General features: G+C 32.2%; 3 protein-coding genes across 3 annotated transcripts in view; 1 reads left to right on the top strand and 2 right to left on the bottom strand.

Moving 5' to 3' along the window:
* Positions 1 to 1,664: 1,664 nt before the first annotated feature.
* Positions 1,665 to 27,956, bottom strand: part of LOC144837278 (breast cancer anti-estrogen resistance protein 3 homolog) — a 28,834-nt gene continuing 2,542 nt past the window's right edge. Inside the window, exons 2-9 of the mRNA XM_078692327.1 lie at positions 16,427 to 16,524; positions 12,545 to 12,665; positions 8,826 to 8,895; positions 8,507 to 8,531; positions 6,093 to 7,313; positions 5,013 to 5,110; positions 4,593 to 4,761; positions 1,665 to 4,211 (exon numbers count right to left, since the gene is read on the bottom strand). Of these exons, the coding sequence (XP_078548453.1) occupies positions 3,675 to 4,211; positions 4,593 to 4,761; positions 5,013 to 5,110; positions 6,093 to 7,313; positions 8,507 to 8,531; positions 8,826 to 8,895; positions 12,545 to 12,665; positions 16,427 to 16,519 (2,334 nt within the window). The 5' untranslated portion in view covers positions 16,520 to 16,524 and the 3' untranslated portion in view covers positions 1,665 to 3,674. The remainder of the gene's footprint in view (positions 4,212 to 4,592; positions 4,762 to 5,012; positions 5,111 to 6,092; positions 7,314 to 8,506; positions 8,532 to 8,825; positions 8,896 to 12,544; positions 12,666 to 16,426; positions 16,525 to 27,956) is intronic.
* Positions 20,877 to 24,148, bottom strand: LOC144838715 (uncharacterized). Its single transcript, XM_078694171.1, has 2 exons — positions 23,750 to 24,148; positions 20,877 to 21,062 (listed from the first exon to the last, which is right to left on the bottom strand). Exons 1-2 carry the CDS (start codon positions 24,084 to 24,086, stop codon positions 21,043 to 21,045), a joined length of 357 nt encoding a protein of 118 aa, XP_078550297.1. The 5' UTR covers positions 24,087 to 24,148; the 3' UTR covers positions 20,877 to 21,042.
* Positions 25,541 to 27,836, top strand: LOC144837694 (zinc finger BED domain-containing protein 4-like). Its single transcript, XM_078692911.1, has 2 exons — positions 25,541 to 25,854; positions 26,214 to 27,836. The coding sequence occupies exons 1-2, from the start codon at positions 25,705 to 25,707 to the stop codon at positions 27,819 to 27,821; spliced, it is 1,758 nt and encodes a 585-aa protein (XP_078549037.1). The 5' UTR covers positions 25,541 to 25,704; the 3' UTR covers positions 27,822 to 27,836.

Below are 27,956 nucleotides of genomic sequence, written 5' to 3'. Positions count from 1 at the left end.
ACTATATTAACCATTTATGTCAAAAAATAAAAGGGTCGAAATTCGGTCATTTTTCGAAAATTTCCCTGTACTATAGTACAGGGATTTTTTCAAAAAATGGCCAATTTTCGACCATTTTAATTTTCGATAAAACTGGTTACTATAGCACAATTGACATGCGCAGAACGCATTATTCGACACTGCGCATGTTTATTATGCTATAGTAACCATTTATGTCAAAAGTGGTTACTATAGCACAATTAACATGCGCAGAACGCATTATTCGACTCTGCGCGTGTTTATTATGCTATAGTAACCATTTATGTCAAAAAATAAAAGGGTCGAAATTCGGCCATTTTTGGAAAATTTCCCGGTACTATAGTACAGGGATTTTTTCAAAAAATGGCCATTTTTCGCATTTTTATTTTTCGATAAAACTGGTTACTATAGCACAATTGACATGCGCAGAACGCATTATTCGACTCTGCGCATGTTTATTATGCTATAGTAACCATTTATTTCAAAAGTGGTTACTATAGCACAATTAACATGCGCAGAACGCATTATTCGACTCTGCGCATGTTTATTATGCTATATTAACCATTTATGTCAAAAAATAAAAGGGTCGAAATTCGGCCATTTTTCGAAAATTTCCCTGTACTATAGTACAGGGATTTTTTCAAAAAATGGCCATTTTTCGCCTTTTTATTTTTCGATAAAACTGGTTACTATAGCACAATTGACATGCGCAGAACGCATTATTCGACTCTGCGCATGTTTATTATGCTATAGTAACCATTTATTTCAAAAGTGGTTACTATAGCACAATTAACATGCGCAGAACGCATTATTCGACTCTGCGCATTTTTATTATGCTATAGTAACCATTTATGTCAAAAAATAAAAGGGTCGAAATTCGGCCAGTTTTGGACAATTTCCCTGTACTATAGTACAGGGATTTTTTCAAAAAATGGCCATTTTTCGCCTTTTTATTTTTCGATAAAACTGGTTACTATAGCACAATTGACATGCGCAGAACGCATTATTCGACTCTTCGCATGTTTATTATGCTATAGTAACCATTTATGTCAAAAGTGGTTACTATAGCACAATTAACATGCACAGAACGCATTATTCGACTCTGCGCGTGTTTATTATGCTATAGTAACCATTTATGTCAAAAAATAAAAGGGTCGAAATTCGGTCATTTTTCGAAAATTTTCGTGTACTATAGTACAGGGATTTTTTTTTAAAATGGCCATTTTTCGCCTTTTTATTTTTCGATAAAACTGGTTACTATAGCACAATTGACATGCGTAGAACGCATTATTCGACTCTGCGCATGTTTATTATGCTATAGTAACCATTTATGTACAAAAATAAAAGGTTCGAAAATCTGTCATTTTTCGAAATTTTGTCGAAAAATGGCCAAAATATCATGTTTTTAAAAATTTGTATGCGATAATATTGCTGTATATGATCATACATCATCTTATAGTGCCATAGAAACCATTTATGTCGAAAAATAAAAGATTCGAAAATTGGCCATTTTCTGAAAACTATCCTTGTACTAGGCTTATGGTAAACGAGATTTGGGAGATATCTGCGTGAACGTTGAAATACGTTACTTAATTTTATACCTCCTTGGTCGAATTATCAAATTATATTGCATATTTGAAACCGCTTGCAGTTACCAGCACACTCAATAACATGCTTACCACCTAAAGTGAGATTATTATATATCAATACTATAATTGTCGGTAAACGGTATAATTTATTTGACAAATATGATTGAATAATTACATGTGAATTAACCGTTTTAAACATATTAATGTTTTTTAGTGCAAGCTGTATACAGTAATAATATTAACATCTTTCAGAAACTGGGGTAGGCGTGTCTTTTCCACTTAGGCCTACGTCCTTGCGCTGCGTCCTAGTGGTAACCAAACGAGGCACTAGACGTATGCAACTGTTCACACTAATATCGACACCCCACTTGATGCAGCTGTCGTGTCAAAACGTCATTCTACACACAATCAGAAGCATTTGAGCATGTGCAGAATGACCTTTAGACTCAATAGCAGGTAAAGATAAAGTGCCTTTCTATAAATATAAGCTAAAATTATTGTAACACCAACACTGTTGAACATTAAAATAGTAACTATTTAAAGAGTTTTAATATATATATATATATATATTAAAAATAATGTGGTAGAATTAATGTGTTAGAATAGGATGGATAAATATTACAGTACTATTAATGATGGCTTAACTAAATAATGGTCTCTGACCACAAGAACTGAAAACCATTTTAGAGTGTTGGTATTCACTTGAAGTTGATGATAACTTATTTAAATTTCTGGCAAAATCGAAGAAGGCACGCTTGGCCTGAATCCATCCAAATTAAAGGAAGAATACAAAATATATAACAGATGCCGTTTTGGCCGTCACATTTGAATCCAAGATGGCGGATAATATTGAAATGTACATCACATTGAATCCAAGATGGCGGATAATATTGAATTGTATAGCACATACAAAATTTGCAAGTAATTCTGGCGATGGATTCGAACCCATGACATCCAGAACACTAGGCTGTGATTACTCTTGTTACACTATAGATAAGTTTAAATAAATCTATAATTTTTAAGCCTAGGCCTAGTCTTATTTCACAATCTTGGATTTACCATTGATACATAGGTAATGTAATTAGTAATGCTTGGAGAATATGTATAAAATATTCTAATACATTACTTAATAAAATAATACTATTTAAAAAAAACTTGGTTAAAAATATTGCTTGAGGCTATATTGTAATCTCACAAATATTATTATGTAAAATTAAAAAAACAAACATATATTTCTGACAATTAAAATGTATCGCAAACATTTTTGAGTTGAGAACAAAACAAAACTATAAAATAACCTTAAATATAATTTATTTATTACACTAATGCTTTTTGTAAAATAAGGTCTAATAATAATGAATTAAATGAATAGTGAATTTCCAGCAAAGCACTATTTTAGGGCTTAACAGCAAAATTATGTCCTAACACTGAATATAACACTTTAAATAATCTCTCCCAACCAGTAAAAAAATACTGAAAATGTCGATGGGTTTTGAACTCAGGGCTTTAGGGCTTGCAAAAAACCGTCCACTATAATGTCCGAATTTATGCCATAATTAATCTCATGAATTATTCATTCATTCACTCATTATAGTTTTTGGTTGTAAATGGCGATTAAGTCCTGCTAGTGCCGCTAAGGAAATAGAAATAGTTATCAAATGTTTGTAATCTGAGCAATGAATTAAAATGACACTTTATTATTACAGATCCTGCCGTGGAGTGCCTTTTTTGATATACAATACAACCTCTATAAAGAGGGAACCCCTTAATAATGGTGTCCCCCAAATAGGGATGTCTCCTACATATGGGTGTCCAAGAGAAGGGGTTTTACTGTATTACCAAAATGAGTTATTTTATATTTACAAAATAAATATATCACTATTTCTTTTACATACTCCTCTGTACAATAGCTAGGAGTCATTATACGGATTGTAAGGGATGAACTCAGATACTTGGTTCATGCTACCGATTCATAAGGGATGAACTCAGATACTTGGTTCATGCTACCGATTCATAAGGGATGAACTCAGATACTTGGTTCATCATACCGATTTATAAGGGATGATCTCAGATACTTGGTTCAGCTTTCGTTACAAGTAGGTTCAACATTTGTTCATATTTCATAAAACGTTCTTGACCGTTACTTTGTAAGCCCTTTTGACCCCATAAAACAACCATGTGCAACTCAGTGCGGAAGCTATCAAGAATATCTTGTTCTGGTTTGAAATCCTGTAACTTGGAATTCGCGTTCAATTGATACGTCGTCGTTTTACTAATAATACCTCTAACAAAAGTTAGATGGCGTATGAATACCTCCAAACCAAAGCTGTCTGCACAATCTACCCACAGTTCATCTTTAGGCAGACTATCTGTAACCTGTTTGTTGATTGGTTGATGCCAATCCCTGCTGGTTAACGGCGTCCAATCCATATCTAGAAGGTGTACAACTGGCATGATAGGTGGAATACTTGTCTGAGTTATATTGAGTACGGTCTTGCCTTGCTGATGTTTCTTAAAGTGTGATCGTAGTTTAGTGTCGTGAAGCAGAGCACTGCTTGTGTACGATTTCCTCAACAGTTCCCAAGTCAATCTCAAATCTCGAACCTTCAAAACAAAAATATAAATAAAATAGTTGATGATAACTTAATCATTCTCTGTATAGTCATACACTACAGTACTGTGATTGTAAAAAATATTGCTTACAAATTGTTCAATACAATTCAAATCAGAGTAGGGCAAACTCAGGTTTTTTAAATAGCACCCTCTATGTTTGGATGTAATTTTGTCCAATATTTCATTTTTCCAAGCTCTGTAACTTTGTAATACTGATGTTACTCTGAAAAACGTACCCTTTTAATCATTTTTAATATTACAACACGGTAACTCATAACTTCTATGAATCATAATAATTATCAACATAATCAGTATCATCACCATGATTAGATATTCTCAATAGCATATTCATAATCCCTTATCATCACTAACCTGTTTGGATGCTAGGCCTTCCATGATAGCTGCAAAAGCAAACATGTCCCCCAGCTTGTAGGCTATTGTGTCTGCTAGTTGGATCCATGCATGCAGTAGCTTAACTCTCTTCTCAATCACCATACAGTAAACGATGGTTACGGAACACCATAATCGCAAACAATTAAATCTGTTAAAATATAGAGTAATTTAAATCATGTATTTTTATATTATGTTAAATAAATGTTCACTTGTTCAATCCTTGGTTGGGTATAGTGTGTAGAAATGTATTCACAGGCCAAGGGTGGTAGACAGAAGACATGGCACGTGTCGGTTGAAGTCCACAAGGCTCTTATAAAATGTAAAGTTCCACCACTAGTCTTTAAACTTTAAAAGTTAAGATACAATCAATGAACCAATGATACTAATACAATTGCTCACCTTTCTTGTAGGTCACTCCTTAAATAAGATCCTTGTGGAAGGGTTAACAGCTCCAGGCCGGATAAACATCCATCAGGAATAGACAACATTTGGAGAAGCTGGAAGAGAATTAAAAACATTAATTCAATTAGAAAAAGTGCCTGTTTATACTGCATAACACTGAATAACTGTTTGGTTAAAATAATTTGTTCTCCCAAAAAAACCTTTTCAATCAGTGGGTGGAATACAATGTGCTCAGGTGGTTAACATGCAAGATGCTACAGTATTTGATTGAAGGCAGGGAATAAAATAAATAGTATTTTGCGTTGCAGCTAAATATTGCAGGAGCGATAACCGATAAATGACGTTTCAACACCAATTGATTTAGTTGTTTTAACCATGGATATTTCTCCATGTTTTAACATATAAAAAAAACCGATTCCATAATTTGTCGTTATTTTTTTTCTTTTTTAACATAATTACTGGTATGTATTTTATTATAACAACATCCTGTGTATGTTGTGCTTTTTGAAATACGCAATTTAAAATCACTTTTGCATCAAGTGTTAGTAATTATAGTAAGGGTAAACCACAGAGACAACAGGAAACAAACGAAGTGATGCATTTAATAACATTATTTTACAATCTATTATTACAGTATTGGTGTTTTACACTGTTGGTTTGAAATAAAGGTCACCGAAGCCAGCCTTTGAACGTTGAGTCATTGCTATAGGACTATTTTTCTCGCAATTACGAACGTTTAAGTTGAATAACTCACTCACACATACAGGAAAATGCATATTGTTACCGAAATATGTTATCAGACAATTGCATGTTGGGATGTACGAAACTGAAAGGTTGTTTAAAAGTTTAGTGAATTTCAAAGATCCTAACATGGAAAAGTGAAATATCAGGAGTTATCCAAATTCTTTCACTCTATGTACTTCCCCATTTTACCAACATCAAGTGGCATCACTAGGTTGATACCCTAAGAAATATGTACGTCATTCAACAAAATTGATTTTGTCGCCTTTTAACTACTATGTTGAGCTAAATGATTGATAATTATTTAAATAAAAAGAATAAAATACAAAATCTTACCTCCACATCTAAACTGAGAATATGTTGACCTAAAACCAACGAACTGTTATTAATTAACATATCTTGGACATTTGCCAACACCCGATTATCTAAGATTCTATGGTCATCTGGCAGTATATTGCACTTGAACTCGGTTGGATGGAATTTAGAAGACATTTGATTGGTCGGAAGCCTTGGATGTTGAACTATGACCGCAGGTTGGACCGGGTCAGCCTGATTTTGAAATATGTCAGGTGGTTGTATGACATCTGCATGAGGTACTGAGTTGGTTTGGTTAACTCCTGCAGGGGCGCAATTCTCCCCCTCTACATAATCGGGTTCCATGTTATCAGAAAGGAATCGATTTCGGGAAAATTCTTCGTAAAGAAGATTTCCCGGTTCATCTCGTATCAAAATTGTTTCTTTGTTTGAGTGATTACCGTCATCACGTACCGGCTTTTCGTCTAAATACGATAAGTTCTCCATATTAAGATTCTGATCGGTTTTATAATTGTTTTCATCAATTTTCATCGAATCCATTATTTCTGATGTATTTTTCATTTTTATCGGATAGCTATACAAAGCCTTTTCCTCGGGCGTTATAGTTCTAGGCTGCGATGTCTCTTTTTCAATCGGCCTAGAATTTGGCGAGTCATAACAGTTTTCTGATTCATCTCTCGATAATCGTTTTTGAAATTGGGGAACGCCGCTCATGCGAGGTGTAATAACTTTAGGAGTGACCACTCCGTAAACAGGAATATCTGAATTTTTTAGATTGGCTAGTGCATATTTTGTATCTGTATAGCTAAGTGGTAATGTCCGGTTAACTGGCATGCGTATAATTGCGTGTGATGTCCGTGAAACTGGTTTCTTCCCGTGGTAATACATAACAAGTGCTGGAACAGAGTCAAATACATTATTTTCCAGTTGGTATTGTATCTTAGCATATGGCGTATATTCTTGTTGAATAGTTTTGTTTATTACAAAATGCAGCACTTCTTTATTCCACATGACTCCGAGCACGTAACTACCAGGTTTTGAGATTGAGTCTCTAACAAGAAATTCTCCATCTTCTTTAAGGCTTTTGACAGCCTGTTCCCGACTGATTCCGCCATGGAACCATGCATGACTTCGTATATCATCGCGAGGTAGGTTCAATTCCATTTCCAGGTCTTTTTTTAACTGTTCTTCCGAAGGTTTCTTTTCCCAGGGATCCATTTTGTCAGGTGTTGGTCTGTAAAACTGTGGAGAAATTAGTTGAAATAAGTATTACATATCATAATGGCTCTGACACCATGTGAAAGATCGAAACTTTATTTTACATACATTCTGTTTCTTAGTAATTTGGTATCCATTCTAACCAGGTGTGTGCCTAGGTCTGTTGGATGTTGGACTAACTGATACCGCGAGATCATGGGTTCGCCCGTCGTATTGCTTACGTCCTTGGGCAATACACTTGCCTCTCTCCAACCAGGTATACAAATGGGTACCTAGTAAGGCCAAGACACAACTTTGGGCTGATTACTAGCTGCATTATGGGAGTATGTTTCCATACGTCTTTGATCCAAAAATAAAAATAATATGTACAGCGCTTATAGGTTTCACAACATTAGGCGCTTTAAAAATCTAGGATATTATTAATATTATTAAAGTCAAGGTTCATAATTTTAAAATGAATGATCGATTATGAATGACAATGTATTACAAGCCAAGTCTATTGTACTTCCAATGTACCACTAGATACATCAAAAAGTATGAAAAATTAGCGTAGGGTCGTTAACCCATAACCTGATTTATTACAAATTATTAAAATATGTATAACACATAATCTGATGAGTTATTGGCATGTGATATAGTAAAAGGAAGACTTTCAATTTCTATGCAATATAATGTCTGTGACCCCAGCACATGATGTGAGACTAATTCACTGTGACAAATTGAATAATAATATGAAGCATGGTGCAAGACGAACACAACTACTATTAATTTTAATAATCTACTACTAATAAGGAAACCACTGATGCATAACACAAGTGAATAAATTCCTTAATAGTGTTAATATTTCTGTCTACCTTTAAGGCCCATTTATAGTAGGACGATACTGTAACTATTATTAATTTTAATAATCTACTATTTAGGAAACCACAAGTGAATTCCTTAATAGTGTTATTTCTGTCTACCTTAGGCCATAGTAACACATTTATATAATTCATTTAACATATTAAATCAAAGTAAATTACTGAAAATATTATTGGCTGGACCTCATTGAAGATACATACAAAATAAGCAAAAAGCTAAATCAAAACGATAATGTAAATCAGCCAGAAAAAAAAAAGCCAAACCTTTGGAAAACACTTTTCCTTCATCAGGGCCAATTTATTTTAATTTAAAATATTGATATGTATTCAATATAAGCAAATTTTTTACTAACTTACCTTGGATGATTCCCCTTGTATGCTACTGTGAAGTACAAAAATAAATAAATATGTAAAATCAAATATTTAAAACATAAATTACATTATTCTAATATTATATATAACATGGTTTATTATTGAAAAAAACATACATCTGTATATGCTTCATGTTTAAAATTAACAGTATTTAAAAAAATTAATTTATTAAATTATGAACTATTTATGCTAAAAAATAATAATATAGTGTAAAGTACCTAAAAATACAATTTTCAATCAAATGTGATTTTTGTTATTATTATTGTGAATAACAAAATTCTTATGACTAATATGTTATACATACCTGTGACGATGAGTTTTATTAGCACGACTTGACTGGCCTCTTTTACGAGGTAGTGTTCCAATGTGACCGGCTAAAACAAATAATCAAAATAAACGATAAAAAGCCGTAAAATATACATAAATACAATTAAATGCAAGCTTTATGCTAAAATGTCTAATTCCAAACACATTCTGAGACATGTTAATAGATAAGACAGCTCAAAGAATATAGCAATATTATCAAGAAAAAAGATCTATCAGGTATTAAATAATTTGTATTGAGAAATTATAATATGTGATAAAATGTGATAATATGTATTACAGTGATAATATGGAAATAGTGAGATACTTAGTACAAAAGAGAGCCCAAGGAATAGAGGAATGTTATCAGACAATTTGTCAGGAATTCACCAATTTGTAATGAGAAATGATAACATTTGATAAATGTTAAGTGATAAAATGGAATGTGAATCACGACATGTATTTTAAGTAGAGAGAAATGTTGTATAATTGTATAAGGGTCTGTTTCTGCTGAAAAAATCAAAATAATCGATTTTTTCCAGTCACCGCAAACCACAAAAATAATCGCGTTGCAATTGAAAATTGCTACGACTTTAATCGGTTATTCAGGTAATCGGTTTTTAAAATCACGTCATCATTCCCCCCACAGCGCATTCAAGTTATGAAAGGCCGATGAGAGTTGGTTTGTTTACATCCTATCGCTGCGTTAAACTCTCACATGTAGGATTAAAAATTACTCTTATGTAAAGCTATATTATTTGTAAAACATCTAGGCCTACTACCGTACCACATACAACAGAATAATGATGTTATATTAATAAAGACACGTCGGCGAGAAAAGTTCGTTTCGCCGTTCGTTGGTTCTACCTTCGGCCTGCTAGGCCTACTATAGGCTATATATTTCTACCGAAACAGACAACAGGCCTACAAAAGGACATGTAAAACATCGTTAGCCTGGACTGGTGGGATGTAAGGGTGTACTTGTAACACAAAATCCTGGAGTCTCTCGGTATAATTCTCCCCCACAAAATAATAAAAATCAAATGTTTAACATTTGATTGTTATTCGGTCTACATCGCGATCGTTGTTTTGCGTCGTCGTCGATATCGCGCAAATAAACAGCATGCTTTGTGACGTGAATGAGTTTGCCATACTCTAGAGGTCAAAGTGGGGTCAATAATCGCTATTTGTGTTGCAGCTCAAAACTGCTCCGCAATAATCGGTTAAAACAAGAAATAATCGATTAAAACACGCAATGGATTGAGTGTTTTTAATCGGTTATTTTTAATCGGTTATTTTATTTTGCGCCGTTTCTGCTGCCCAAAAATAATCGATTAAAAAAATAAACGGTTAATAATCGATTATTTCTGCTCAGCAGAAACAGGCCCTAAGTATTACTCTCAGATTACTGTACAGTATTTAAAGTATTTTTTCATGCAAAATTGGTTACAAAATGCCAAAGGTTCATTTTAACGGAGTTAAAAAATATATTTGTTATACCAGTGTGTATCATGAAAATCCATATCAAGCAAAGTGACTGCGTTAGAAAATATCTCCATTCAGATATCCTTTCTCACACACATCTGCCCAAAGATTAACAGCATATAAGAAGCTGATAGCGAAATGGGTGTGTCACATGTGATACATGTATCATAAGCCAAAGCCTAACCTTAACATGATACACACAACATGTTATACATATGTGACACTGTATTACAGTATTTGCCTATGATACTGGACATATAATTCCATTTATGTGGAGATACAGTACAGAGAATCAGGTGGAATATGATGGTACTTTATTTATACACCAGCTAACCAGTTGTCACAGCTGAAACAGACCCAAAATACATTTTGTGGGATAACCTTTGACATAAATTGCAGTAATATTTGATGGTGTAAAGTTATTAATTCTGTGACAAATTGAATACATAAACCACAATAGCATACCAGAGAGGTATTAATGGTTGGGTAATTGGGCTTAATGAGGCTTGACATTAACAATAAGAGGATGAGCAGGCTTGATAAACTATCATACCAAGCCTGTCTTTTTTGATTGGACCGACCTTGATACAGTAACTATACTTGATTCTTACAACTTTAAAAAATAAATGTGCAATCAAATTTTGATTGTTCTTTTTATGTATAGAACATTTTTAAACATCAATACATAATAAATTCTAAACAGCACGGTGATATACTGAAATTTGAACTATAAAGATAAGAAAATCTGTAAGATTGAGAAAAAGTCCCCCCAACTGAGATTCGAACACAGAACCTTCTGCTTGATGTAGATGTCATAACCATTAGACCACTGGGGTTTCCATGGTATTTAAATTCGTATTATAAGAATAATGTCAATGTTTAAAGAATGAATTTCTGTCTTGCCTTTGACAATTTTCCAGCAATTTATTTTTTTAATTAGTTGTCAATATTCTCGATATGTAATTTTTTAATGAATAATTTATATCAATTAGTGATAATTGAAAATAATTATCAACAGTAAATAGCATTTGACAAAATGCTGCATTATGAAAAACTGAACCAAAAGAGAAAGTAGAACAAGTCAATATAACATATAAGAAGAGAAGACAAAATGCCTTTATTTGTTCATGCAAAGTTGGACGTCTACCTTTGCATGAATTACGCAACTCGCTACTTCGATTTTCATTATTGTAAACACTTTTAACGTAAGAAGAAAAACGATTCCATATACCTCCTATGAAAAAAATACAATGGCTTATCAGATAATAAATATATTGATGGATGCCAAAAAGTAAAGTAAGGTTTGCGATACATTGTGTGATTCTAAAAGGTTGAGAATTTCTTGATGTTTTGGTTGTTGCATAACAACTGTTATTACTCCAGAAGATTGTTGGAGGGATTTGGAATGAGATGCCCATATTTGGTAGGAGATGCCCATATTTGGTAGGAGACGCCCATATTTGGTAAGAGATGCCCATATTTGGAATGAGATGCCCATATTTGGTAGGAGACGCCCATATTTGGTAAGAGATGCCCGTATTTGGTATGAGATACCCATATTTGGTAGAACATGCCCACATTTGGTAAGAGATGCTCGTATTTACTGTAGTAGGAGATGCCAATATTTGGTAGAACATGCCCGTATTTGGTAAGAGATGCCCGTATTTGGTAGGAGATGCCTGTATTTGGATTTGAATATGGATAAAAACATCTAAAAACTTATCTTAAAGTAATATTTAATTAATGACTACAGTAATAACTATAGAATGAAATCTTCCTGCTTCTAAACAATATTAACCAGGTGTTTTATAGCATAATTTATCTTGTTAATAAAAGTGTTCTATTTAACAAACAATATATCAATATTATACAGTAGCTAATTAAGAATTGTTACACCAGCAGCACACACCATCAGTAAGATCATGGATGCAACTGATTTATTGAACAGTGACTGAGATTGCAGAATGTCAGCGTGGATTTGAATTCATCATTTTCATTTTACAAACTATATGGTACATTATTTATGTATGCACTAAATTATTTAAAGAAATTTTGGGAGAGAGGGTGAAGGAGTTCCCAGATGCAGAAAACCCCCAGAATTTTGTGAAAGACAATTGAGGGTAAAGTAATTGAGTATGAAGTGAAACTTATTTTTTGTTTAATTATTGAATATCACAATTAAATAATTCTCAATTACTTTTTACAAATAATAAATTGAAAACAAGATAAACTTACCCGTGTTATATCTCGTACATTTTTGTCGGATGAGTATGAGGTTTGACGCGATTCGTGCCCGGTGCACAGCGTTTTTTATTCCGATGTCCAGCAAATCTTGCTCTGTCAGATGTAACAATGTCTGTCAATGACAAAAAAATGCAAATGTGAATGAAATGAATAATATACAGTCAGTATTCGTTATAATATACAGTCAACTCTCCATAACACCCCTAGGCTGGTTTAATATGTCTGGTTTAAAGAAATTCTGGTATTCGAAATGTGTTTTTAATGGTAAAAAGAATCTTTTGGAAGAAATTTTCAGAGAGTTTGGTATTAGGAGAGTACGACTGTTAAGTACATTATAATGGTTATTATATTTCTGTAATTTAATATATTATTTTAAATAAAACATACAAAAGGATAATTTAGTCTTTTTTCCCTACATTTAATCTTATTTTTAACACATTTTTTATTCTCTTTCTGTGTTGGGTTTGAACAGGAAGACACGTTTGTGAATAATATTTGCGTTAGCAAAAATAATAGCAGCACCGGAATTTAAAGGCACTCCTAAACATTTACAATAGGTGAAAGAAAAACACTTTATAAAGACAAATTATTTACTTGATTGGGAAATATTAAGGAAAATTAAGCATAAAAAAACTAGTTCATTTAAGAGCATTATGCAACGAACCAACACCAAGATATAGATGATAAAAAAAACATAAAAGAAATTTAGTTCGATAGAATAAGAAGTATCTTTGGTAAAAATAGTATAAAATTTGAACTATTTTATGAACTTGAAAGAGATCGTTTACACAGAAGGTGGAATAAATACAAAATACCTCAGGCTACAGATTGTGAAGGAAGCGTAAAATGATTTTACACCTTTTTATGCTAAAAGGTACTGTAGTATGAATAGCAAATCTAACCTTTTCGATTTTGCAGGATTACTTTCAAAATGTAACCCTATGATTATATTGTATATCACACGCATATTCCTGATTATACTACATGCAGGGTGATACAGTTTTTAAAAATAAATTAACATTTATAATATTTATATGTAAAAAAACTATATTGATGATTTTAATAATATAAATAAATTACATAAAATATATTCATATGAAACTTTAGAATTAAGACAGCAAGAATGAGGTATAATTATTCTTATTACTGTACTAATAATTTTAAAAAAAGGAAAAAAAAGAAGATATTGGTTATAGTCATAATCATAATACAATGTAAAAATAATTTGTTAGAACAATCTCAATAATCAAAACGATTAGAATGCTTTAAGATGACATCTTCGGGACCCAACAAAGTTATCTCCTCAAAATAGGGATGTTCTAAGAACACTGTAGGTAGACAGTAGTGTTGAAAAAGTGTGATTTGGAATTTGGAAAGTGTCACTTAATAGGGGGATATACTTGAAACACCTCTAATAATGGGAAACTTTGTTGGTTCCCTAAAGTGTCCTCTTATTAATAGAGGTTCTACTGTATTTATATGTACACAATACAGTGATCTAACATTTTGTTTAAATACAAATAATAAATTGTATCTAAAAATAGTAACATGCTTTATGATAGTTGATACTTTACTATAATAATAACAATAATATATATATATATATATATATATAATTAACAACAAAGACAATGAAAACTAACATAGATGATTTTAAAGTACATACCACTGATGATTGTTTGTCCGATTTAAAAATTAAAATGAAATCCAAAAAATGAAATTATTCATTGTAAAATGTTATACTTTAGCTATGAATCATAACTGATTAGTAAATCCTTTATCAAACACGGAAAACCTTGAGAAATGATCCTAGAATGAATTACTGGAATATGACCAGCATCGGGATGAGGATTAAACTTGGAATGATATCACGGTTGAATTCCTTAACCAATAAAAATCATAGATAGAATATTATTAATATGAGAGGAGAAAAGGGAGTGTTATTTCTAATCAGTGATTTCAATATCAATACAATGTTTGGATTTATATCACAGTAAATAAAAATCCACGAACAAATTTAAAATCCGAGTGTTATTCCAATCAAATAAATGATAAAAAACATCATAGGAATCTATGACATCACAGTTACAATTAAAATCTAGGAAAGAGTTTACAATCCAAGTGTTTTTCCAGGAAAAAGTTCAAAATCTGAATATTCATCAAGGAATGTTTAATTCCGAATCAATTGCACACTACAATATACAGTAGTACACAGTATTCTGTAGCAAAGTTGATCTGTTTAAAAAACCACAGAATCAGTCATTATATAGACAACAACTATTGGTAAGTGGGTGGAATGCCAGTTTCAGAAGTACCCACTGGGAATCTTAACCCGACCAATTATGTATCTATTGAGTAATTTCCATGTGGGAGCTAGGAATTTTGAACTGGTACAGTGCTTGTATTGTGTCCAATAATAATTAGATAAAAACTTGACAAACTTGTACTGTATTGGTTAAGATATAGTAAACTATGAATTTATTTATACATTTTAAAAATATCTTGCAATACCAGTATTAATGTTAATTATTGATATTCTCCATTGGTAATGTCCATGTGTGGAAATTGGGAATGTTCAACTGGCACTGTCAATTATTCTATTAACTGTTAAATGCCGATTTCAATCCGTAACTTCTAAGTGGGAATGTTAATTATTCCATGAGATGTTTGGTATCCATAAGAGGCATTTGGAAATGTTCAATTGGCACCGTCAATTGTTCCAATCACTGTGATGTTGTTTTTCTTCCGTAATTTCCAAGAGGAATTTGGCGATGTTTAACTGGCACCATAAATTATTCCATTCACTGTGATGCCGTTTTTCTTTCGTAATTTCCAAGAGGAATTTGGGAAACTTCTAAGATAGGAAATGTTCAACAAGCACTGCGGAATATTCTATCTAATATAATAAATACCTCTATCTGTGATTTCTATTGATCTCAACCTGCAGGTGGTAAATTTGAAATGTTCAACTTGAACAACTGATTATTGCGTCTAATAAAATGTCCAGTTCTCCATATTGCAACATGATAAAAGTCAACTGATGGTTATCAAGTGTTATTAACTCACCTACCTGTTATTGTTGTCATAACAGTACTAAGTCTACCGTATAACACAGGTAGTTTAACTTTGCTTTTCGTCTGTTTTGTTGATATTTAAGTATTCAATGACTTGATTAACAATAAGAAGGTAAGAGAGTATAACAGAAGGTGGCAGACTGGAAGAATTGTGCACTCTGGTGTTATAACCCTCAGGGTCAAGGGTCAATCAATAGTATATTTAATATCAAACATAGAGATTTAAGTTACAGTGAAGTATAATATCTCTATGATTACAGCAAAGAGGAGTGTCAATAATTGTGAATAATGTACCGTATTGCCTCAATAATAAGACTATTCTTTTGATCAAGAAATTTGGTCACATTTAGGGGAGAGGAACCATACAACCAAAAAACAATGTTTTCAGATATTCTTTAAATAAAAATTACACAAACTTGCTTGCTGATTTAATTATATTTTTCTGTAAAATTTCCAAATAAAATTATATTAAATTGCTCATGTTTTCCTAAACATTGTATACAAAGCAAAAAATGTTTTAGACATTCATTGTTAACACTTACGGCTGAAAGCTAATATGTAGACAATCTACACTCCCAGGCCGATTTATTTTTTTATTCATCTAATACCATCTTTAATGAGGGTGGCCTATCAAATTCCAGTGAAGAAACTGATCATTAAAGGGCCCTCAATAAATACATACAAAACATACAAACTAAATATTTAGAATAATATATAAAATCGGTAAATTAAAAGTTAAAATCGTTTTTTTTTAAATAGATCATTTTAACTAAGGAAATAAATAGTAAATTTAACTCACATCAACCGTTGTGTGCGGCTTAAAGTTGTCGACATATTGCTCGAGTTGCAACGTTTTCAACCAAATATCAACTCCAACTCCTTGACTCATCATATCATCTGCGTATGTAAAAAAAAACGTTTATTACCGTCTTAGAAAATAATCCTAATATGTTAACTGTTGAGTACTGTCAAGCATTGAATAAACCACAGTGTAAACAGCTGTATTCCACACAGTAGTACGATAGGGAAATCCCACTGATGGTACTTTGTAGCTTTATGATCTTGTATTGCTGTACGGAGTAACTTCTAATTGTTGTGGAGTCAAATAACATAAATATATCAATATAATATAAATAATACACGGGATGAGGATTAACTTGGAATGATATCACGATTAAATTTTTCAGCCAATAAAAATCCTGTTAAGAAAGAAACAATGTTATTCCAAATGGAATTACTGGTAGTGTTATTAAACAACACTGGGATCAATGACATCACAGTAAACAATTTGAAATCCTTTTAGGAAAGCGTTTAAATACAACGGGAAAAGGGAGTGTTATTCCCATTGGAATTACTGGTAGTATTATTAACAACATTGGGATGTATGACATCACAACAATAGAAATCCTGTTTGGAAAGAGTTCACAATCCAAGTGTTTAAGGAGTGTTATTCCCATATAAAATGGCGTAACCCACTACAATTGTTTGTGTTTTAATATCATTGTGAAATAGAATATTTTAACTCATGAATATCATAACACAATATCTTTACTAGAAAATCATGCATATTTTCTTTCCTATTCTTAAATATTGTACGATTCATTTCTTCACAATATTGAATATGAAATCATAATCATAATCATAATCCAACAATATCCCATGATGCGACAACGGTTTCCTACGCTCCATGTTGGTCCTCTAAAACAACAATTGAGTGAGTTACGTTTCTTCCAAACTTTTACATTTTTCACTGAAATTTAAAAGACTTTTAGTATTTACCGTTTATAAATCATTTTAAACTTACCTCCTGCTATATTTTCACTAATTGATAGTATTAATTTCAAACGTATTCTGAATGGTTCTCCTCGAAATTGTAACTGCTATCAATCAATACACTGCGTACTTTACAATTCACGTTTACTTACTAAATAACAATCGCCTACTGTCCTTAATCGTCCTTAATGAAATATCAGAAGCATTATCTGTCTGCGATAGATAACTACAAATAAGGACTTTGATCGTCATGTCCAAAGCATACACCATTAACATGAATTGCACATGTACTCGTACGGTCATTAACGCAATTGTGTACATGTCTAAAGCTTACGCAAGCCCGTCAACTCGAATACTATATCAATAACTGATACAATAGAACAGGAAATCAGATAGGATTTATCAAGTAAAGTTCACAATGAAATCACACCTCAAGAGACAATTAAAATGTTTCAAGTTCAAAGTCGGATCGGCTAATTCCCTAACTTTATCTTCAAAGGGAAACAATTACGCAGCTGTTCTTGAGACAATGGGAACAATTAAACAAACAGTAAAGCAATTAATTAAACAATAAAGACATTGATTAAACAATCAAGTTATTTACCAGTATTAAACATAAAGTAGTTGATTGGCATACACTATATACATGAACAACCGGAACCTGAGTGAAGTGGTAGAGTGGGAGGGCCACTGTAAACCAAAGCCATAAAATCGACACAGGTTCAATGTTCTCTCTCTCATAGTTTTGGTAGTAGACTTCAAACTGGAGGTTCAATGTGCAAATCTTTCAAAAGAAGGAGGGAGGGGGTGTTTACCCGGGAACGGTACTTGTTTGTTACTCCAGTGTAATGAAATACACATACCATCATAAATTATGATGTTTCAATATTTCAACATGAATTTGTCATCATCAAGAACAATACAATTAACCAATCTAATCTTTATGACATCATCAAAAGTCAATCAATTAACCAATAGAGCAGTCAATCAATCAACCAATCAAAACAGAGCTGATGATGACCTATGATCAAATTTACTGTTCAATCAATCATTAAACTGTCAATAACTAATCAATCAAACAATCTATCAATCAAGTAAATAGTGATTTTGTTGATGTAAAGTATTATATGGACAGTTTCAATTGAGCAAGAAAATAAACAGTTTTAAAACCATATTTTGAAAAAAGGGCACTTTCTTGCCAAGAGAAATAGGTCCTTAAAAAAACACAAAAAAGAACCGATCTTAAATTCTGGTCTTGATCGTCAAAATACATTTTTAAAATGGTTTCTTTGAAGCAATTTTTAGCGCCCTCGGTTTGACCTCACCTTAACACAATTTTTTTAATCAATTTACTGAATATGATAATTGATGATGGGGAAGAGATATGTTAATAAAGTTGTTTTATGGTATATGATGAATAACAATAATATTCTTACTTTGACTCGAACCAGCAACCTCTTGCTAAGAGAGTGCCATACCATTAGACCATGGCCGAATATTTAATACAGTAGAACCACTCCTTTGGGACACTCCTACTAAGTGGACATCCCTAATAAGTGGACATCCCTAATAAGGGGACACTTTACTATTGTAATGACCGACAGGAAATATACGTTTTAACACTTCGGCCATTCCCTATTCGGTGGACACTTCTATGAAGGGAACACTTTTTCATGTAATTATCAAGGGAAATATATTTTTTAACACTACGACAAACCACTATTCAGAGGAAATCCCTATTAAATGGACATTTTTCATATAACTGTCAAGGGGAAATATATGTTTTAACAAGTCTACTACCAACCCCTATTCAGAGGACACTCCTATTAAGGGGACATTTTTTTGCCGTTGAATATGTCCCCTTAATGGGGGTTCTTCTACTGCATTATGGTCAAAGTAATCTTTATACCATATCACAGCAAGATTTAATTTTAATATACCCTAATAATCTTATTTGTGGTAGCACAGTTTTTTTATTACCATTGTACTTAATGTCCTTGGACCTCAAAAAGTTCTCCTTTACTACATCTTCGGCTAATTACCATAATAAGACTATTTTATTTACCATTGTTTGATAAACGTGACACATTAGACTACTAATTGTTAAACAATGCCTCGGGCATATTTAGTACTTTGTAGGTTCTCTATGATGGCCTGTTAATCTATTGATAATTCTACACTACGCTTTGAAAGGATTTTTTAAATCATTTATAAAAAATAAAATATATTTGCCTCCTAAACAAATAATTTAAACATTTTTTTGTTGTTAAATAGACCATTAGAATGACATATAGTTATTCACTTTGACCAAAAATTAGATACAAACAAATATATTCACCTGATAAAACCGCAATTTATTTTTAAAAATTAATTTAATTTTTTATTAACAAAATCAACTGGAAGCCTATAGTCTGGATGGAGGACGACATGTTTCTAGTTTTAAGCAACATTTTAAAGTGTTATTTTTGCCCCATCCACTTTTTGAAAAGTCTTGAAAATTGTTAGTGTATTTGTATTTCATGCTTCATTAAAAAATGGACCAGTAAAATAAAATTTATATTGCTTTATTTTTCGATAATAAAAGATTTTCACAAAGAACCAACAAAGGAATTGTTGTTTATAGGTGAGTGCACAGTAGAGCATTCATACAATATTTATATAAAATCTGATAACATTTGTTTAACATGTGTAATATACTTACTGTACTAATAATATACCACCTTTGATCATGACATGATCATTGTGAAAGCTAAATCCAGACTAATGAGCATATAAATAGCAATGTAATAACCTGTGTCTATAAAATTCTGGGGACATCCCCGAATAACTCGGTCATTAATAGGCTAATAATTTCATAAAAACAGCCTTTAATTGAACGATTTTAAGACCAAATGAATAAAAAACATAAATGTTTTTAATATATTCAGGAACCAACATTGAAATGTAATATTAAATACATGATATTGAAGAGTTTGAACAAATTTGAAATGTGTTGTCAAATTAGAAATAAAACAAAAAACTCACAGATATATAATTTATTCACGGTATTGAAGACGTAAAGAAATCTAAAATTGTGTTAAAACAAGAAACTGACGGATCATGGTTTTATTCCTGGTATTGAACAGTTGAACAAATAAAAAATGTGTTGTCAAATTATAAATAAAACAAGAAACTTACAGACATATAATTTATTCCTGGTATTGAAGACGTAAAAAAATCTAAAATTGTGTTAAAACAAGAAACTGATGGATCATGTGTTTATTCCTGGTATTGAACAGTTGAACAAATAAAAAATGTGTTGTCAAATAAAAAATAAAACAAGAAACTCACAGATATAATTTATTCCAGGTATTGAAGACGTAAAGAAATATAAAATGTTGTTAAAACAAGAAACTGACGAATCATACGTTTATTCCTGGTATTGAAGAGCTGAACAAATTTGAAATGTGTTGTCTGCATTCTTGTACAGTGTCTATATTTACCTAGAATCTTCACAATAGGCAAGAACAATTCAAAATACTCATGTCCAATGCCGTTCACTTTGAGATGTATAGGCCAATTCAGCTTACTGTTGTTAGGGTGATGTTTGCACCTCTGAATAACAGATTCCCATGGTTTTGATTCCTAAGGGCTCCCATCTTCTTAACCTTTGACATTATTATCTAATAGATGATAAGGTACTCATGTATTCTCAATTGTGATTGGTTGGATGCCTTCTTGTTATATTTTTTAATAATATTAACTTGTGTATATAATACATATAATATGTATTTAGTGCAATGTGTAATGTTTATGTATAATATGCAATGATCTGATTAACAAAAACAATTTATGAAATAATTACGAATCACATCTGTATAGCATGATTTAACAAATATAAAGCTCTGTCTACACTATCAAACTTTATGTGACAAAAATGTGATATACAGTATGGACAATAATGTCATATAACTACCATATTTCAGCACATCACACTTTTTTGATAGTGTAGAAAGAGCCTTAAGTCTACACTATCAAACTTTATGTGACAAAAAAGTTTGATGTGCCCAAATATGGTAGTGATATGACATCATCACATCCCTATATGGGCACATCACATTTTTTTGTCACATAAAGTTTGATAGTGTAGACAGAGCTTAAGATGTTATTTTTGTAAATATTGTTTTACCTGCCACACATTTATAACAAAATATTTCAGATGGATAAGATATAAAAATTATTTATAATTCCATAAAAATGTACAAAAAAAAACATGTGGAAGGAGGTCAAAAGGTTAAAACAAATAATAAAAAATAAAGGTGTAGTAGTATTCCAGTTTACAAGAGCTTAAATACGTTAAATACAAAGCATGAAAAGAAACACTGCTGCAACCAGAATTTTTTTAACATTTACAAATTTTTGTAATATTGTTTGTTGGGGAGGAGAAAGCCATGTCATTTTTAAGAAACACAGCAGACGTCACTTAACCTGTACGACCTTGAAGGGAGTTTACGAAGCCCCAGACTTTCAGTTCTTGTCTTGTGAAAATGTTAATCTTGGTTACAACCCAAAATCCCTGAGCTTCATTACAACCTTCCCATCCATTTTGGGTAAAACAACAAAACTTACATTAACAATGATCAAATTTTGCAAAAAAAATGAGAACATTTTGCAAAACAAAATTAGAAAATTCTGATTCATCCATAAATTAATTTTTCATTTTATTTTAAATAATTTTGACTGTCAACGTAAAAATTCTCTGGACAGTTGAATCTGTGTGCACTGTTTGGAAAAGTAGCGTGACTTCCTCAATACACAAGTGACTCAAGGCATATCACTTTTTATAAACAAAATGAGTCTGAAATGCTGCATGACTCATACACCAGTAGAAACATGATTAACAAACTTGTATTCAACATTTTAGTTTCTTTTACTTTCTTTAATAATGAAAATCAAACAAAGTTAATATACCAACATAAATTGAAGTTTACCGTTTACTAATGTTGCACTCTGCTGTTGTATTCTTAAATCCAATATTGATACTAAAACACTATAATCAGTCGAGTCAATAAACAACAAAGTTTGCCTATACGTACTAGATATTTAAGTTTTAGCAATCTGAACTGCAAGGATAAATTTAATATTGCTTCATGCTAATTTGTCTATAAATTGGTAAAGATGATTTTTAGTATTAGTTTAATTAGTGCAATGCTGTACTCAATTTAAATTGTAACCTTATTTAGTCATTAAGGATCTCAAAACTACATTATTGCAAAGTAAGTAAGTAATATTTATTGCTTTCCAAGAACAGTACAAATTTATAAAACAGTATAATGTAAATGAAAAGAAAGAGAAAACATTAAATATAATAATACAAGACCAAACTAGAAAATAAGCATGCAATTACTGCAGTAACTATATTTTTACTGCAATTAATGTATGATGTTAGTTTCAAATGTACAAGTTTATGAGACAGTCGCTACAATAAACCGAGTGTATAATTGCCCATAAAAAGCTTGCAAAATAATAGCATAAACTTATAGCAAACAAAATGTATTTACTGTACTGCAGTAACTGCAGTGGAATACTGTACTGCAGTAACTGCACTGGAATAATGTTTATATGGTGCATAAATATTACACACAAGATTTAAATTGTGAAAATCAAACTTTTCTAGAAAACCAGACACTTTTGTTAAAATTTGTTTAATAATAATATTAATTTAATATTGAAAATGAACCCTTATAGTAACTGACATGATTACTCATATATTTGATAAAGGTCACGCAAAGTACTTAGAATTAAATTAAGAATGCTAAGTGTTTTATAATCATGCTTGATATCAATTTCAAGCTTGTCAATAAAAGGCGCTCTACTCACAAAGCCTCAAATTAGGTCATAAAACCGATATAATTTAAATAAAAACTGTATGAAATATAAGATGAACAAATAATGTTCGAAATATAGAATCATTATTTCTTGCCTCACATTTTTTGGGATTTTTTTTTATATTATATCAAACTTATTTGATATTATATATTAAAATAATATTTTTATATTTGCACTAACTCGAAATTTGTTATCCTAAAATGCATGACTAGCACCATTTAAGCTGCGCCATTTTTTTCTTTCCCCTGACATCAAAATCAGGTCACAAAGAGGTCATCCATTTGACGGATAACATCTAGTTTATGTAAGAAGTGTCATGCAAAATGTAAACCAAATCAAATTTGTCTTAATTTCCTAATTTCAAGTACAAAGTAGAATTGTATAAATCACATTTTTATACAAAGTTTTCCTAATCAGAGGAGGATAGGCTTATTGTGCACCAAAGGTGGGCTTGTAATTGAGGATGGAATTGTAAACTTACTGAATAATTCCAATGCTGCCAGTTGCACGTCAGGTTTTCTATCAACGGATGAATATATTGAATTTTCTTCGGTAATATCTATAGTTGGAAGTTCCACCGTTGGACTACTAATCGACATAATCTGCTTCTGTTTGTTTTTACTTCTTCCTCTGTGCTCAGACATCCCTCGTCGAAGACCAGCAAGGTCGATTTCTGTCTTGGCACTGCCATTTTTATTGCTCTCTTTCCTAAATGATTTTGATCTTCCAAGTTTAGGTATCAACGACCAGCGTTTGCGGCCTTTCTTAGATTCCTTATCGTCCTGCGAGTTTTGTTCGTCCTTACCCCTTCGTTCCATTATATCGAAATGTGCATGCCGGTACACGATAAAATAATGTTTTCACGTGATAAAATACTGTTAAGCAAAGTGAAACTCGACTTGGACAGTGTTCAAGTCGTTGCATTCTATCGAAATGACAATCTGAAAATCTGAACCAGTAAGCTGCGGACACTGTAGCGTGCTGGAACCGTAAAAGATAACTGAACAATCTGTTACATGTTGTGTTTTCCACAATGATTCACAAAATAAGGCATGACTGGTCAAGGATAATAGTTCATCGTACTACGTAAATGAAAAAACAATTTTGAGGGAAGGGATGACAAAAACTTCCAATCACAAATAATAACCAGAAAACAAGATCTTTTAAAATCCAATATACATCTTCAACAAAACTGTTAATCCAAAAGTTTGTCTAACTATTTTATGATGGAACAAAATGTTTCAATAGAAACTGGATCAAGAGAGAGGCTCTTAACCGATTGGTTGATAAATAATACAAGTATCCTGTACACACACTGACTGCTCGGAAATATTATCACCACAGAGACTAGAAACTATCCAAGTGTCAATAAACATGATAATTAGTCAGGCTTATTAACAGATAAGTGATTTTACAATTAATATGCCTCTACGAGTAATATTATTTCCTCAATTAAGATTTTTTTACAAGTTTTGTGATAAAATTACAATGTAGACAAAAAGACAGATTACAGGATAATAATAATGATGTACAGTATCATAATATGATATGAACAGATATTTAAAGAAAGAATAAAATAATAATTAACAGAATTAATAAACATATAAAATTAACAATTAACACATTGACAAATGGTCATATTTTGAACAAAAATTGGGTCAAGTTTCTTTTTTTTTTGGATGAGACTGGGAGAAATAACTCAAAGAACATTGGTGCTATATGTACACAAAATAGAATATATTAGGGTTTGTACTATGGTCACCTCTATTATTGGGACACTCCGATTAAAGGGACACTTTTTTGGGTCCCAATGTGCCCCTTTTATTGAGATTCTACCGTATAATTTTTTTTATATTAAATGAAACATTTTTGCCTCAAACATGATTTATGTAATTTTTATACGCCTAAACCTTATAATACTGTATGTTTAAAAGCCAAGATATATGCAAAATAAATAATCAGTGATGAATTACATTTTATTTTCATCATTTTTTTTTCTAGAAAATGATAAATTAGATCAAACTACTGTTGAATGAAAATGTATGGTTTTGATTAATAGGCTATAGCAATGGATCCAAATGAATACGTCTGGGCATAATATAACAGGTTACAATTAGAATCGCTCAAGCATGACTTTCCTCACACAACAAGCCAAGAATTGAATTGTTAAATTACCAGTCAACCAATCAGGAATTGGAATTACGAATTCCAATTTAATGCTAGAATTGGAATTACAGCTGCTGTTGTTGTGTTGGTGTTGTTTCATATCTACAGTTTCAGGCCTAGAAAAACATCAGAGAGCTTAGGAAAATTCATTTGTTTTCAGTGTTTATCAGTGTAAATATCACAAACTTGTTGTAGTGTAGTAGTTTTTAGTAGATTTCAGATCATTCTGATCTACCTTTTCTTACATGGTTTTGTGACTGTGGTGTAATAATGCCACGCATTAGAGCATCCGTTTACAACCATTTTACAGACCCCAGTGTCAGCAAAACATTGGGAAATTGCAGAGCAACTTGTATGCACTGTGGTATTTCAGTGTCTGGATCAACAAAGGCTACATCAAACTTTAGAAGGCATCTACAGGTAAGTGAGTACACATGTACACTAGCAGAATACTGTAGAACTAAACAGGAACGCTCAAAAAAAATTTCTTGGTTTGTAAAATTTGGAACAGTCCAGTGGTACTTGGTCCTTTAAATTTTAAGTTTTACCTTCCCCTGAATAGAGCGCCCTTCATTCGTGTCACTGGAAATTGTCGAACACAAAAAAAATCAGAATTAAACTTGGCCAAAACCAGACATTTTGTCAGGTCCAAAAGGTTGCGAATTGTTTTCAATTACAGTACACTATCGATTCGGTAAAAACCCTTTGGGTCAGTCCAAGAGTGTCCAGTAATGAAAGTGTTGACAGTAGTTTAAAATAAATGTTTGTATTATTTTCAGAGAAGACATCCTGAAATTCTGCAGATAGCCGATTCACAAGTTTCAAATAATGATCAAAAAGTTATGAACAAATTCATGATCGAACCTGGACAAATCAAGTGGAGGCATTGTGATCCTAACCAGATCCAACTGAATGACCAACTGGTTAAGTTTATAGCCACTGATCTTCTACCTCTATCTATCGTTGATAGTGATAGTTTACGTGAGCTGTTGCAAGTAGCCCAGCCTCAGTTTAACATGCCTAGCAGAAACTATCTGAGTACGATAGAAATACCACATCAACGTGCTACCATCGAGAGCAAAGTTAAATCTCAAATACAGAAAGTTCCAAATATCTGTCTCTCTTTGGATGTGTGGTCCAGCACAAATCAGCACTTCTTTATTGGAATAATAGCAAATTACATTTTAGACTTTACACAGCACTCTGTCCTTTTAGGATGCCAGCGGTTGAAAGATCGACCCAATGATGATCTCGTCCTTCAGATGTACAACGAAACAATCACAGCTTACGACATTGCAGATAAGGTTTGTAATATAATTACTGATAATATTTCAAAGGATTTTAGCATTCTACCAGATGACACTGTGGCAGTTGATGCTGATGAAGATGGCACTAAACATGCGGTGGCTGTATCAATAACAGACGAGTATCGCTACCTTCCATTGCGTCATAGCCCTTGTTTTACTCATGCTTTGCAACTTGTAGTTTCTGATAGTCTGCAAGAAAGTGACATGCAACAGGTGTTGGTCAAGGGATTGATGCTGTTAGGCTCAACAGAAGGCTTAGAATCCAGCCCACAAGATGGAACATCATGGAACAACCAGCTTAAGATGCTTAGACCTATAAAAACAATTCCTGAAGAGACTTTAGCAGAGTTTGAAGAAACGTTTAAACTTGTTGAATACGAGATCAAACTGATTATCGAACTATGTGAGATTTTGAAACCATTTGAAGAAGTTATGGATCGGATTGACGGAGAGCAAGATGTTACATCTAGCCTTGTTATTGCCTGTGTTCGAAGTCTTAGACAAGCTGTTGCCAAGCAGAAGGAAGTTTACAAGAGCGAGATTGTGGAAACATTAGAGTCATCTATAGAAAAACATATTTCCCAATATGAACAAATGGATGATTTCAAACTAGCGGCAACCGTAGATCCACGATTCAAGTTAGACTGGTGTAAGGACGATGAAGTAGAAGGAGTAAAGAACTTATTAATGCGTAAAGCAGAACTCATCTGGTCAAGACCAACTGCACAAGATCAACCAGTTGAAAATAAACGTAGTGGCATGTTTTCTTTCATGACATCTCGATCTCTGCCATCTAACCAACCATGGGATTCCTCATCCACGGAGGTATCTGAATATCTTAACCAACCATGTGAACCAGAAGATGTAAGTCCACTCGACTACTGGCAGTCAAACCACCAGAGGTATCCTGTAGTTGCTCAAATTGCCTTGCAGTATCTTTCAATTCCTGCATCCTCGCAATCAACCAAGAGGATCTACAGCAACGATGGAAAAGTCTTTAGCCCAGAAACGTGTAATTTAAGTGAAGCAAGATTTGAACAATTGATGTTTATTCGTTGTAACTACAAAATTAAGGATTAATATGACTGAACAACAAAATAAGAATTGATGACACCAATTTAAATTTGTTGTTTTTGAAAGATTCAGAATAACTATATAATTTGTTGATTTTGTGATTAAAGATTATATAAAGGTGTAGTTGCATGTATACGATAT

Source organism: Antedon bifida, chromosome 3, assembly GCF_963402885.1.
Source record: "Antedon bifida chromosome 3, ecAntBifi1.1, whole genome shotgun sequence".
NCBI classification, from domain to species: Eukaryota; Metazoa; Echinodermata; class Crinoidea; order Comatulida; family Antedonidae; genus Antedon; species Antedon bifida.
The sequence above is the reverse complement of the archived record's forward strand: the minus strand, read 5'-3'. Positions and strand labels throughout refer to the sequence as shown.

What these genes read in the sequence shown, in the direction of transcription:
- LOC144838715 (XM_078694171.1), bottom strand. Translation starts at nt 24,086, where the DNA reads ATGGAACGAAGGGGTAAGGACGAACAAAACTCGCAGGACGATAAGGAA. An exon ending in GGCAGCATTGGAATTATTCA is followed by an intron (nt 21,063 to 23,749) that starts GTAAGTTTACAA and finishes ATCATCTATTAG; the next exon opens with ATAATAATGTCAAAGGTTAA.
- LOC144837694 (XM_078692911.1), top strand. Translation starts at nt 25,705, where the DNA reads ATGCCACGCATTAGAGCATCCGTTTACAACCATTTTACAGACCCCAGT. An exon ending in ACTTTAGAAGGCATCTACAG is followed by an intron (nt 25,855 to 26,213) that starts GTAAGTGAGTAC and finishes TATTATTTTCAG; the next exon opens with AGAAGACATCCTGAAATTCT.